Source organism: Cetorhinus maximus, chromosome 4 (genome assembly GCF_964194155.1).
Source record: "Cetorhinus maximus chromosome 4, sCetMax3.hap1.1, whole genome shotgun sequence".
In the NCBI taxonomy this organism is placed as follows: domain Eukaryota; kingdom Metazoa; phylum Chordata; class Chondrichthyes; order Lamniformes; family Cetorhinidae; genus Cetorhinus; species Cetorhinus maximus.
This window is the reverse complement of record NC_135882.1, coordinates 179080061-179095002: the sequence shown is the minus strand read 5'-3', so window position 1 is coordinate 179095002 and position 14942 is coordinate 179080061. Positions and strand designations below refer to the sequence as shown.

Here is a 14942-nt window from a genome sequence, read left to right as displayed (position 1 = left end):
CTAAAATTGTCCCATTCATCCAATGACCACTAATCTTTGCAGCATTGTATGCCTTTTCTTTCATTTCGATACAATCCTTAGCTTACTGAGGGACAAAAGAACATAGGAAATAGGAGCAGGATTAGGCCATTCAGCCCCTTGAACTTGCTCTACCATTCAGTTATATCATGGCTAATCTACATTGTCATCATTTTCCTGACTATCCTAAGATCCCTTGAGTTCTTGAACATACTCAATGACTGAGCCTCCACAGCCCTCTCGAATAGAGAATTCCAAAGATTTACCACCCTCTGAATGAAGAATTCCTCCTCATCCTAGTCCTAAATGGTCTACCTCTTATTCTGAGACTGTGAGCAGGGTTTTCCGGCCCCACACGCTGCCAGAATTGTCCGATCCTGCCGAAAGTCAATGGCCTTTTGGCCGGGCATCCGAATCTCCTCTGGCAAGTCCTGCCACAATGGGGCCAGAAAGTCCCGACCTATGTCCCATGGTTACAGAGCCCCTGAGCCAGGGGAAACATCCTTTCTGCATCTAACTTGTCGAGCCTGGTAAGAATTTTATATGCTTCAATGAAATCGCCACTCATGCATCTAAACTCTAGAAAATACAGATCCAGTCTCCTCAATCTCTCCACATAGGACAATCCTGCCATCCCAGGAATCAGACTGGCAAACCTTTGTTGCACTCCCTCTATGGCAAGTACATCTTTCTCTTGATAAGACCAAAACCGTATGCAATACTCCAGGTGCGGTCTCAGCAAGAATCTATGCAATTGTATCAAGACATCTTTACTCCTGTACTCAGATCCTCCTGTAATTTTTTTTCTCTTTCTTTAGATTCCATCAGCTGCCATGGGCATTGGCCTGGGCCTCTGGGCTACTAGTCCAGTGACAATGCCACTTTGCCACCGCCACCCCTCCTTATTTAGCCACATCCTTCTCATAGAGTCTTTCCTTCTCAATGGAACATATCTTTTTGTGCGTTATGAAGTATCGCCTCAAGGGTTTGCCACTGCTCATCCACTGTTTTACCTTTTAATCTATTTTCCCAGTCCACTTTAGCCATCTCTGTCTTCATACCTTTGTAATTGCCTTTGCTTGAGTTTAAGACACTAGTTTCAGACCCAGGTTTCTCACCCTCAAACTGAATGTGAAATTCTATCATGTTATGATTACTCTTACCTAGAGGATCCTTCACTATGAGATCATTCATTATTCCTGCCCCATTATACTTTACCAGTCTAAAATAATCTGGTCCTGGTTGGTTCCACAACATATTGTAGAAGCTGTCCTGAATACACTCTGTGAACTCATCTTCAAGGATACCTTTGACAATTTGATTTGTCCAACATATATGAAGATTAAAATCACCCACAATTATTGCAGTACCTTTCTTACAAGTCCCCATTATTTCTTGATTTATACTCTGCTCTATAGTATAGCTACTATTAGGGGACAATAAACTGCTACTCTTTACTTTGCTATTTCTTATGTCCACCCAAACCGATTCTACATCTTGATGTTCCAAGCCAAGGTCATTTCTCACCACTGTACTCATCATTTATTAACAGGGCTACTCCACCTCCTTATCCGTTTTTTCCTGTCCTTCTGAAATATCAGATACCCTTGAAAATTCAGTTCCCACCTTTGATCACTTTGCAACCACAGCTCTGTACTTGTTTTCAGATCATACTTATTTATTTCAATCTGTACTGTCAACTCATCTATCTTGTCTCGAATGTTCTGTGCATTCAGATAAAGAGCCTTCAATTCTGTCTTTTTACTATTTTTCCCTACTCTAATCTTACTTGCTGGTGCACTCATGTTTGTACACTCTATCCCTTCCTGTCACACTCTGGTTATCATTACCTGCATTGTTACCTTGCGCTATTGCCTTGTCTTTTCTCATTAACTTTCCATATCTCGCCTCACGTAAAACCTCCTCTCCATCGCACCCCCCACCCTGCCTACTATTTAGTTTAAAACCCGCTCTACAACCCGAGTTATACAATTCACCAGGACACTGGTCCCAGCGCGGTTCAAGTGAAGACCATCCCAGTGGTACAGCTCCCTCTTTCCCCAGTATTGGTGTCAATGTCTCATGAATGGAAACCCATTTCTCCCAGACCGACCTTTGTGTCACACATTCAACTCCCTGGTCTTATTTACTCTATGTCACTTTGCTCATGGCTCAGGTAGTAATCTGGAGATGATTACCTTTGTGGTTCTGCTTTTTAATTTTAGGCCCTAGCTGTTCATACTCCCTTATCAGAACTTCCTTCATAGTTCGACCTATGTTGTTGGTAACCAAGTGGAGCACAACAATTGGATCCTTCCTCTCTAGCTCTGAGATGATGTCCTTCATCCTGCACTTGGCAGGTAACACAGCCTTCGGGACTCACGCTTTTGGCTGTGGAGAACAGTATCTATCCCCCTGACTATACTGACCCCCACCACTGCTACATCCCTTTGTTACTTGCCCCACTTCAATGTCACCCTGTAGAATGATATTGTGGTCAGTTTGCTCCTACTCCCTGCAGTCCCTGCTCTTGTTCACACAGGCTCCAAGAACTTTGAACCTGCTGGACAAGTGCAAGGGCTGAATCTCCTCCAGCGCTACCTTTGGGGTCCCCATACCTGCCTCACTCATAGTCACACCCTCCTGTTTCCAACTACGGACCAAATCTAAGTTACTTAAAGTAAGGGGTGTGAATGCCTCCTGGAACAAAGTTTACAGATAACTTTCTTCCTCCCGATGCATTGCAGTGTTCGAAGCTCGGACTCCAGTTCATTAGCTCTGAGCCAAGATTCCTGGAGCTGCAGGCACTGATTGGAGATGTGAATGCCGTGGATCACACTGCGTCCACCAGTCCCACATACTACAGATGCCACCTGCCCTGCCAACTTTCTTGTGGTTTGTTTAACTGATTAGGGTTTGAAGTTTAAAATGATCACTCAGCAATTATTTCTACTTAAATTAAGTAGTTGAATTATAAATTTAATACAGCACTTATAGCTCCCCAGTGTTAGTTTAAACCACTTCCCCAGTTTAGAAAAAGAAAACTGTAAAACTCACCAACTATTCACCTGCCTATTCACCTAATTAATGCCTTAAGACGTCAGCTCTCAGGTCTTGCTGCGTCCCACTACCTCTCTGAGACTCTCCTTGTCTTGTAAAAGACCTGAACAGCACCTCCTTCCTCAAGAATTCCCTCACTCACCAAATTCTCAAGTTAAGTACCATCGAAACTGCACTCCATCAAACTAGCCTCCATGTTAATTAGCCCCCAAGACAAAATAATGCTGTTCCCATGAGATGATGGTACAAGGAGTAGGGTGCACAGATTTAAGGTGTTGGGAAGGAGCATGTTAGAAAGAACTTTTTTTAAGGCAGCGAGTGGTAACGACCTGGAACTCATTGCCTACAAGGGAGGTGGAGATAGAGACGATCAGTGATTTCCAGAGGAAATTGGCTGGTCAGTTATAGGAAATAAACTTGCAGGTCTACAGGGATAGAATGGGGTAATGGAACTAAGAGCTGGCATGGACTTGATGAGCCAAATGATCTCCTTTATTGCTGTAATGGTTCTATAACCAAACATGCTCTAAGCAGACCCATGCATACAGAGCACATGGTATATAACAGTCTTTATACACACACTACAGATACTATACAGACACTGATAAAATGCAACACCCGGTTTAAGCATACCTGTCATATAAAAACACATAATCAATCACCCAGTAATATACATATCTGCTTTAAACAGATCTGTAACATAGACAAGGCACCCAGAAAGTCTATATCACGTACACTCCAAATGCTACAAACAAGTGTAATAAACAACAGGCACATTACAAATAAGCTATAGCATATCCATGAAGCAGTACAAACGTGCCCAATATTAAAGGATGCAGAGTGTGAGAAGAGCATTTGGAATAAAGGAATAATTCCAGTTACAGAACTGGCCTGACACAGGTAGGTTGGCTGATTACCCCCCGCCCACTTGCTCTACTTTTGACCATTCTCAGTGACATACCCAGAGTTCACTATAAAGCACAGGCCTGCAACGTGTGGTATAAACAGGTGGCCTTCAAACGATCACCGCAATGAAATGCCCGATTACAGGTCTGAAACAGCACAAGTGCCTTTGGGGCTAATGAATCACAAAGTCTGATCTCATTCAGCTCTTTCATCTCACAATAAAGCAGTGACAGCAGAACCTGCCTCTCTCCCAGAAAGTGACGACCTCTCAACATCATTTAAACAGTTTCAGACGATACCCTGATCAGCCATTGGTGCAGGTTCTATGCCAAGGGCACAGGTATTAATACCTGCCATTGGGGGAGGTACTGGATGGTGTGACCCTGCCATTACTGCATCACAGCTGCAAAAGGCATGGCACCTATTTCACCCTCAAGTCTTGTTCATTATCTTAAAACTCTTTTAGTGCCTTTAAGTTGTCTAAAGATTTTTGAACCCAGGACTACAGCAGGAATGGCTACCGAATGGAAACTGTCTGAGTGAGATCTGACTAGACCAGCAGATTCAGTTTGCGGGAGGCCCCTGCCCCTCAGCACCTGCATTATCCCGAGGAACGCAGGGATTTCTGATATTGTGGGAACAGACGCCACTGACAGAGAACCAACAAATTAAAAAGCTGCTTACCTGTTTGATGGGGATAGCTCGTCCGCTCCCGATATTGTCAGTTTTACCATCTAAGCTTTTCTTGTCCTTATCAGTGTCACTGCCCTTTCGAGACTAAGGTAAAAGAAGGAAAAACAGAGATTTAAAAATATTAAAAATTGCTAAGACTTTTCCATCACAATCAACAGCGCCCCCCCCAACCCCTGGAACTCATTCCTCCCCAAAGACATGTCCCAGAACTCTCACAAACACCTAGTCAGGCATTCACAAGCGTGCAACAAACAATGCCCACTGCCCATTGCTGCCCACTCTCCCACACTGACCACTGCCCTCTGCCGCTCACTCTCCCACACTGACCACTGCCGCTCACTCTCCCACACTGACCACTGCCCTCTGCCGCTCACTCTCCCACACTGACCACTGCCGCTCACTCTCCCACACTGACCACTGCCCTCTGCCGCTCACTCTCCCACACTGACCACTGCTGCTCACTCTCCCACACTGACCACTGCCCTATTCTGCTTACACCCCTTGCACTGCCCACTGCCCTCTTTTGCTCACTCTCCCGCACTGCCCCTCACTTTCCTCTTCTGCATACTCTCCCGGTACAGGGTCCTACAGTGACTGTCCTTTGCTCACACATGACTAGCTGCCCATTCAGCTTCACACTACCTCACTCCACAGTTCCCAACTGCTCCTTCAGCCCCTCACAACCCTGAGACCAGCATCAACCTCCTGTCATTCACAGAATCACGCAGTGCAGAAGAGGCCCTTCGGCCCATCGAGTCTGCACCGACACGTCAGAAACACCTGACCTACCTACCTAATCCCATTTACCAGCACTTGGCCTATAGCCTTGAATGTTATGACGTGCCAAGTGCTCATCCAGGTACTTTTTAAAGGATGTGAGGCAACCCGCCTGCACCACCCTCCCAGGCAGTGCATTCCAGACCGTCACCACCCTCTAGGTGAAAAAGTTTTTCCTCACATCCCCCCTAAACCTCCTGCCCCTCACCTTGAACTTGTGTCCCCTCGTGACTGACCCTTCAACTAAGGGGAACAGCTGCTCCATATCCACCCTGTCCATGCCCCTCATAATCTTGTACACCTCGATCAGGTCGCCCCTCAGTCTTCTCTGCTCCAACGAAAATAACCCAAGTCTATCCAACCTCTCTTCATAACTTAAATGTTTCATCCCAGGCAAGATCCTGGTGAATCTCCTCTGCACCCCCTCCAGTGCAATCACATCTTTCCTATAATGTGGTGACCAGAACTGCACACAGTACTCCAGCTGTGGCCTCACCAAGGTTCTATACAACTCCAACATGACCTCCCTACTTTTGTAATCTATGCCTCGATTGATAAAGGCAAGTGTCCCATATGCCTTTTTCACCACCCCACTAACATGCCCCTCCACCTTCAGATATCTATGGACACACACGCCAAGGTCCCTTTGTTCCTCAGAACTTCCTAGTGCCATGCCGTTCATTGAATACTTCCTTGTCAAATTACTCCTTCCAAAGTGTATCACCTCACACTTTTCAGGCTTAAATTCCATCTGCCACTTATCTGCCCATTTGACCATCCCGTCTATATCTTCCTGTAGCCCAAGACACTCAACCTCACTGTTAACCACCCGGCCAATCTTTGTGTCATCCGCAAACTTACTAATCCTACCCCCTACATAGTCATCTACGTTGTTTATATAAATGACGAATACTAGGGGACCTAGCACAGATCCCTGTGGTACACTGTGGTACACTGTTATCAATTCAATCCCACAGAGCAAATAAAAAGAAATTTATCCAATATTCGACCTGTAATGTGAGAGGAACAGACGGCATTTTAAAACTCCATTTCAAGGCTACAGCACGCCACATGTGGCCCATGGCCATATCCCTATTCAAAGTGTTCCTGCACAGCTACACGACTGACATCCCGACAATGTGGAAGGTTGCACAGGTATAGCCAGTCCATAAAAAGCAGGACAAATCCATCCGGCCAATTACCGCTCCATCAGTCTACTCTCGATCATCAGAAAAGTGATGAAGGTGTCATCAGCAGTGCTATCAAGCGACACTTATTCAGCTATATCCTGCTCACTGACGCCCAGTTTGGGTTTGCCAGGGTCACTAGGCTCCTGATTTGATTTTACCCTTGGTCCAAACAAGAGTTGAACTCCTGAGGTGAGGTGAGGTGAGAGTGACTGCCCTTGACATCAAGACAGCATTTGACAGAGTGTGGCATCAAGGAGCCCTAGCAAAACTGGAGTCAATGGGAATCAGGGGGGAAACTCTCCGCTGGTTGGGTCATACCTAGCACAAAGGAAGATGGTTGTGGTTGTTGGAGGTCATTCATCTCAGTTCCAGGACATCACTGCAGGAGTTCCTCAGGGTAGTGTCCTCGGCCCAACCATCTTCAGCTGCTTCATCAATGACCTTCCTTCCATCATAAGGTCAGAAGTTGGGATGTTCGCTGATGATTACACAATGTTCAGCACCATTTGTGATTCCTCAGATACTGAAGCAGTCCATGTCCAAATACAGCAAGACCTGGACAATATCTAGGCTTGGGCTGACAAGTGGCAAGTAACATTCATGCCACACAAGTGCCAGGCAATGGCTATCTCCAACAAAAGGGAATCTAACCATCACCCCTTGACATTAAATGGCATTATCATCGCTGAATCCTTCACTAACAACATCCTGGGAGTTACCATTGACCAGAAACTGAACTGGACTAGCCATACAAATACTGTGGCTACAAAAGCAGGTCAGAGGCTGGGAATCCTGTGATGAGTAACTCACCTCCTGACTCCCCAAAGCCTGTCCACCATCTACAAGGCACAAGTCAGGAGAGGTGATGGAATATTCCCCACTTGCCCTGATGAGATCAGCTCCCACAACGTTCAAGAAGCTGGACATCATCCAGGACAAAGCAGCCCGCTAGATTGGCACCACATCCACAAACATTCACGTCCTCCACCACCAACGCACAGTGGCAGCAGTGTGTGTACCATCTACAAGATGCACTGCAGCAACTCACCAAGGCTCCTACAACAGCGCCTTCCAAACCCCTGATCTCGACCAAGTAGAAGGACAAGGGCCCGCAAGTTCCCCTCCAACCTACACCATCCTAACTTGGAAATATATCGCCGTTCCTTCACTGTCGCTGGATCAAAATCCTGGAACTCCCTCCCTAACAGCACTATGGGTGTACCTACACCACATGGACTGCAGCGGATCAAGAAGGCAGCTCACCACCACCTTCTCAAGGGCAACTAGAGACGTGCACGAAATGCTGGCCTAGCCAGCGATGCCCGCATCCCGTGAAAGAACAAAATAAAACATGCTGCCGTACTGAGGAAGCATTGCACCGATGGACGGGGCTATTGAGGAAGTGTTGCACTGTTAGACAGTCAGTACTGAGTGGGTGCTGCACTGTCGGAGGGTCAGTACTGAGGGAGCGCTGCACTGTCAGAGGGTCAGTACTGAGGGAGTGCTGCACTGTCAGAGGGTCAGTACTGAGGGAGTGCTGCATTGTCGGGAGGTCAGTACTGAAGGAGTGCTGCACTGTCGAGAGTGCTGTCTTTTAGCTAAGGGTTTAAACTAAGGCCCTGGCTGCCGGATAGTCCCGATTCAGGAAGTTTCGAAAGATTCACAGGTTGTGTTTGACAAAGGGCAATGCATCCAGACCAACATTCCTCTTGAGCCAACACCTGAAAAAGGCAGATTAATTGATATTTTATCTCACTGCTGTATGTTGGATCTTGCTGTGATCAAACTGGTTAATAAAGGATGAGATCAGTACAGTCCTGAGAAATGATCTTGGTTAGGAATACCAAGATGTAGAATCAGTTTTGGTAGAGATAAGAAATAACAAGGGAAAAAAGTCACTGAGGAGAGTAGTTTACAGGACCCATAACAATATCTACACTCTAGGGCAGAGTATACATCCCACATAAATGGGGGGCTTGTAATAAAGTAACAATTATGGGAGTTTCTAACCTTCATATAGATCGGACGAATCAAATTGACAAAAGCATTTCATAGAGTGTATTTGGGACAGTTTCTTAGAACAATACGTTCTGGAACCAACTGGGAACAGGCTGTTTTTGACCTAACAATATGTAATGAGACAAGATTAATTAATGTAAAAGATCTCATAGTAAAGGATCCTCCAGGCAAAGAGTGGTCATGACATGATAGAATTTTATGGTGAGAAACTTGGGTCTGAAAGAGTCTTAAATTTAAATAAAGGTAATTACAAGGGTATGAAGACACGGTTGGCTAAAGTGGAATGGGAAAACAGGTTAAAAGGTAAGACAGTAGAGGAGCAGCGGCAGACATTTAAGGAAGTATTTCTTAACTCTCAACAAAGATACATCTTATTGAGAAAGAAAGACTCCATGAGACAGATGAACCATGCATGCCTAACTAAGGAAGTTAAGGACGGTATCAAATTTTAAAAATAGTATACAATGCTGTAAAGATTACTGTTAGGTCAGGTTGGGAATATTTTAGAAATCAGTAAAGGATAACAAGAAAAAAATAAAGAGGAAGAAAATAGAATATGAGAGTAACTTAGACTTAGAATATATCTCACTTCTAGAGGTACATGAAGCAGACAAAGACATGATGAGGTCTGTTTTCCACAGCTTATTTTTCGGTTGCTAGCCTGAAGGTGGGAGGGGTGGGGGGGGGCACTCTGCATCAAGAATGGCTGAGCAGCAGTCTCTCCCACTCTTATTGCCTGCAATAGGTGTGTTGGAAGGATTTGGAGTAGAGTGGAAAGAGGCTAGTGTGGAGCATGAACACTGGCGTAGGTCAACTGGGCCGAACAGGGCCTGCTTGTGTTATACACTCTTTACACTGTCCTGCCAGGCTGAATAACCAAAGACTTTGCTTTGCCTATCACCCAGTCACAGTGAAGGTCAGCATAGATCAGCTCTCCATATCACCCAGTCACAGTGAAGGTTAGCATAGATCAGCCCTCCATATCACCCAGTGATAGTGAAGGTTAGCATAGATCAGCTCTCCATATCACCCAGTCACAGTGAAGGTTAGCATAGATCAGCTCTCCATATCACCCAGTCACAGTGAAGGTTAGCATAGATCAGCTCTCCATATCACCCAGTCACAGTGAAGGTTAGCATAGATCAGCTCTCCATATCACCCAGTGATAGTGAAGGTTCTCTCCATATTGTCAGGCCAGCCTTCTGTGGCTGGACCAGGGCCCTGAGCCTCAATGTGAAAGAGAATGCTGATGCCCAAGGCAGGAATCGCAGTGATTTACCCAGCTCTCGTGCACCCTCTTTCATCCCCTCTCTCAGGACCCGATTCAGTTGTGTACAGCCTAGCAATGCATTCTCACTAAAGCAAAATACTGTGGATACTAGAAATTTGAAATAATAATAGAAAATGCTGGAAATGGTCCCTCCAAGGCACACACTATCCTGACTTGGAATTATAAGACCATAAGACGTACAAGTAGAAGTAGGCCATTCGGCCAATCGAGTCTGCTCCACCATTCAATGAGATCATGGCTGATCTGATAATCCTCAACTCCACTTTCCTGTCTTTTCCCCATTACCCTTGATTCCCTTACTGATTAAAAATCTGCCTATCTCAGCCTTGAATATACTTAACGACCCAGCCTCCACAGCCCTCTGTGGTAAAGAACTCCACAGATTGACTACCCTCTGGGAGGAGAAATTCCTCCTCATTTCTGTTTTAAATGGGTGATCCCTTCCTCTGAGATTATGCCCTCTGGTCCTAGACTCTCCCACGAGGGGAAACAACCTCTCAGCATCTACCCTGTCAAGTCCCCTAAGAATCTTATATATTTCAATAAGGTCGCCTCTCATTCTTCTAAACTCCAATGAGTACAGACACAACCTACTCAACCTCTCCTCATAAGAAAATCCCTCCATACCCGGGACCAACCTAGGCTCTGGGCTGCCTCCAATGCCAGTATATCTTTCCTTAGATAAGGGGACCAAAACTGTTCACAGTATTCTAGGTGTGGTCTAACTAGTGCCTTGTATAATTTTAGAAACACTTTTATACTCCATTCCCTTTGAAATAAAGGCCAACTTTCCATTTGCCTTCCCTATTACCTGTTGAACTTGTATGTTAGCTTTTTGTGATTCATACACAAGGACTCCCAAATCCCTCTGTGTTGCAGCTTTCTGCAGTCTTTCTCCATTTAAATAATATTCAGCTCCTCTATTCTTCCTGCCAAGTGCATAACCTTACATTTTTCCGCATTATATTCCATCTGCCAAGTTTTTGCCCACTTACTTAACATGTCAATCTCCCTCTGTAGACTCTGTGTCATCCTCACCATTTGCCTTTCCACCAATTTTTGTGTCATCTGCAAACTTGGTGATAGTATATTCAGGTCCCTCATCTAAGTCGTTAATATATATTGTAAGTAATTTCGGCCCCAGCACTAATCCCGGTGGCACTCCACTAGTTACAGGTTGCCGTCCTGAAAATGCCCTCCACCCCATATCCCAACTCTCTGTCTTCTATTAGTTAGCCAATCCTCTATCCATGCTAATATGCTACCCCCAACACCATGGGCCTTTATCTTATTAAGTCGCCTTATGTGTGGTACCTTATCAAACGCCTTTTGCAAATCCAAATACATTACATCTACTGGTTCCCCTTTATCTATCCTGCTTGCCACTGGGTCAAAGAAGTCTAATAAATTTGTCAGGCATGATTTTTCCTTTATGAAACCATGCTGACTCTGCTTGATTAGATTATGTAATTCTAAATGCTCTGCTATTACATCCTTTATAATAGACTCTAACATTTGTCCAGTGACAGATGTTAAGCTAACTGGCCTATAGGTACCTGTTTTTTGTCTCCTCCCTTTTTGAATAAGGGTGTTACATTGGCAGTTTTCCAATCCTCTGGGACTTCCCAGAATCTAAGGATTATTGGAAGATTACTACCAGTGCATCCTCTATCTCTGCAGCTATTTCCTTTAATATCCTAGGATCCACCCATCAGGTCCAGGGGACTTATCAGCCTTTAGCCCCATTAGTTTCCCTAGTACTTTTTCTCTAGTGAGTTATTGTATTTATTTCCTCGCCCCTTTTGCCCCTTGATTATTTAGTATTTTTGGAATGCTATTAGTGTCTTCAACCGTGAAGACTGATGCAAAATATTTATTCAACTCCTCTGCCATTTTGTGGTTCCCCATTATTATTTCCCCAGCCTCATTATCTAAGGAGCCTATGTTCACTTTGGCCTCTCTCCTCCTTTTTTATATATTTAAGAAAAGTATATTCAAGGCTGAGATAGACAGATTTTTAATCAGTAAGGGAATCAAGGGCTATGGGGAAAAGACCATAAGACATAGGAGCAGAAATTAGGCTATTCGGCCCATCGAGTCTGCTCCGTCATTCAATCATGGCTGATAAGTTTCTCAACCCCATTCTCCCGCATTCTCCCCGTAACCTTTGATCCCCTTACCAATCAAGAAGCGGAGTTGAGGATTATCAGATCAGCCATGATCTCATTAAATAAGACCATAAGACATAGGAGCAGAAATTAGGCCATTCAGCCCATTGAGTCTGCTCCGCCATTCAATCATGGCTGATAAGTTTCTCAACCCCATTCTCCTGCCTTTTCCCCGTAACCTTTGATCTCTTTACCAATCAAGAACCTGGTGGAGCAGACTCGATTGGCCAAATGGCCTACTTCTGTTCCTATGTCTTATGGTCTTATAGTTCCAAGTCATGATAGTGTGTGCCTTGGAGGGACCATTTTCCAGCATTTTCTATTATTATTATCAGCTTCTTTAAATATATTACAAGTTTATATTACTTGCCAATTTACCCTCAAAGTTTATTTTCTCCCTCTTTATTAGTTTTTCGGTCATCTTCTGTTGGTTGTTAAAACCTTCCCAATCCTTTGCCATGATTCTATGTTTCACTTTGATACTTTCCTTAGCTTCCTTGGTTAACCATGGTTGGTTTATCCCCTTCCTAGAATCCTTCTTCCTCACTGGGATATATCTTTGTTGTGAGTCATGAGCTATTTTCTTAAATGTCTGCCATTGTTCATCAACCATCTTTTCTGCTAAAGTCCTTTCCCAGTCCACTCCAGCCAACTCTGCCCTCATTCCTTTGTAATTACCCGTATTTAAGTTTAGCGCGGTTGTTTCCGACCCAAGTTTCTCACTCTCAAACTGAATATTAAACTCTACGGTCACTGTTTCCTAGGGGATCTTTTACTCTGAGATCATTTATTAAACCTGCTTCATTACACATTACCAGATCCAAGATAGCCTGATCCCTGATTGGATCCACAACATGTTGTTCTAGGAAACCGTCCCGAATACACTCTATGAATACTCATCGTGGCTACTTCTGCCAATTTGATTTTTGCAATCTACATAAAAATTAAAGTCACCCATGATTAATGTACTTTGTTACATGCCCTCATTATCTCCTGACTTATTCTCTGTCCTACAGTATAGCTACTGTCTGAGGGCCTATAGACAACTCCCACCAGTGTCTTATTCCCCTTGTTATTTCTACCTCCACCCATATGGATTTACAGCTTCCGATCCAAGATCATTTCTTGCTATTATACTTATTCCATCTCGTACTAACAAAGCTACCCCATCACCCTTTCCTTCTTGCCTGTCCTTTCGAAAACTCACATACCCTTGAATATTTAGTTCCCAGCTTTATCTCCTTGTACCATGTCACCGTAATGGCTATAAGATCATACCCATTAACCTCTATTTGTGCCGTATATTAGTTTATTTTGTTCTGAATACTATGTGCATTTAAGTAAAGAGCCATTAATTTTGCCTTTTTACCATTTTTTTTCCCCTTTTGACCCTATTTGCTATTGTTTTGTTTGTACTCAGTCACACTCTGGGTATCATTACCTAAATAGCTGCCCTGCAATGCTGCCATATCCTTTTGCCTTGTAAGCCTACGTACCCTCTCTCCAGAACGCCCCCCCTCCTTCTATTTAGTTTAAAGCCCTCTCTACAGCCCTAGTTATTTGACATTGGTCCCAGCACGGTTAAACAATGTCGCCATTCCCGCACAGTCACTGGGTAAAACCCTGGAACTTGAACCACACCACATGGACTGCAGAGTTCAAGAAGGCAGCCCACCACCACCTTCCCAAGGGCAATTAGGAATGGGCAATAAATGCTGGCCCAGCCAGCGAGACCCACATCCTGTGAAAGAATATGAAAAAATTCTCAGCTGTTCAGGCAGCATCGGTGCAGGAAGGAAAACACAGAGTTAGTGGTGGAGGTTGACGGCCCACGTTCTGCCTCAGGCCATTGAGCTGAAATGTTAACTCTGTTTCTCTCTCCATACCTGCTGCCTGACCTGCTGAGCATTTCCCGCACTTTCTGTATTGAATGCAAGCTCACTGCTGTCTTCCGATATAGATGTGAGCCGATGGCCTAGGCTAACGCTTCAGTACTATACTGAAGGAGCACTACATGTAAAGCTCTGTGCTTTCTAAACCTCTCCGCCTCTCTCTCTTCCTTTAAGGCCATCCTTAAAACCTTCTTCTTTGACTAAGCTTTGTAGCCGCCCACCCTAATATCTCGTTCTTTAGCCCAGTGTCAATCTTTGTCTTTATGTTCTTAATGAGTGCCACGGGACATTAAAGGTTCTTATAAATGCAAATTATTGCAACCCTGATCTGGTGGATGGTTGAGATCCTTTAACACTATCTGGAGAGCAGGGAGTTTATGTGATGTCCTTGGTCAATTCTTCTCCCAAAACCAACACCAACATAAACAGATCAAGTGCTCATTCATCATTGCTGTTTGCTGCACCCTGCTGTAGGCAAAATGGTGCTACATAAATGTCTGCCTTTTTTAAACGTCTGATGCCAAAAACCATCCCAGTGAATTTACAAGGCTCAGGCTATCATTAAACATCGGAGCCAGGAGGTGCCAAGGAATCGGGTTCTGAGCTTTGTACTTACCGTGAATATGTTGGAGCGTCGCTTGGATTGTTTGCGGACGGGAGTGGGAGTGCTGGACGCAGCAATTGTCTCAATTCGCAGTTCCTTCTGACTCATACTGGGTGTGGACGGCACTGAAGAGGAATAGTCACTGAAGACCCCTCCATTAGCAGCCTGTGGGATTCACAACATATTAAAACCATCAAAATACAACAGTGTTCACTAAGCAGGACTCAGTCTAACACTATTAAACAAGCCACCAATTTTCACCCTGACTGACAACACTTCTAAACTAAACTTCTAACACTCTGGGAGGTCCTGAGGTTGTGAAAG

General features: G+C 44.5%; 1 protein-coding gene across 9 annotated transcripts in view; it reads right to left on the bottom strand.

Moving 5' to 3' along the window:
- LOC144680067 (arf-GAP with GTPase, ANK repeat and PH domain-containing protein 3-like) overlaps nucleotides 1-14942 on the bottom strand; it is a 708867-nt gene that overhangs the window by 283659 nt on the left and 410266 nt on the right. For all 9 annotated transcript variants that reach the window (XR_013576479.1, XM_078541211.1, XM_078541204.1 and 6 more), the window contains exons 8-9: nucleotides 14631-14783; nucleotides 4669-4761 (exon numbers count right to left, since the gene is read on the bottom strand). Coding sequence is in view for 8 of the 9 variants with exons in the window: in XM_078541211.1 (XP_078397337.1) it covers nucleotides 4669-4761; nucleotides 14631-14783 (246 nt within the window). In the remaining variant the exon portion in view is untranslated. The remainder of the gene's footprint in view (nucleotides 1-4668; nucleotides 4762-14630; nucleotides 14784-14942) is intronic.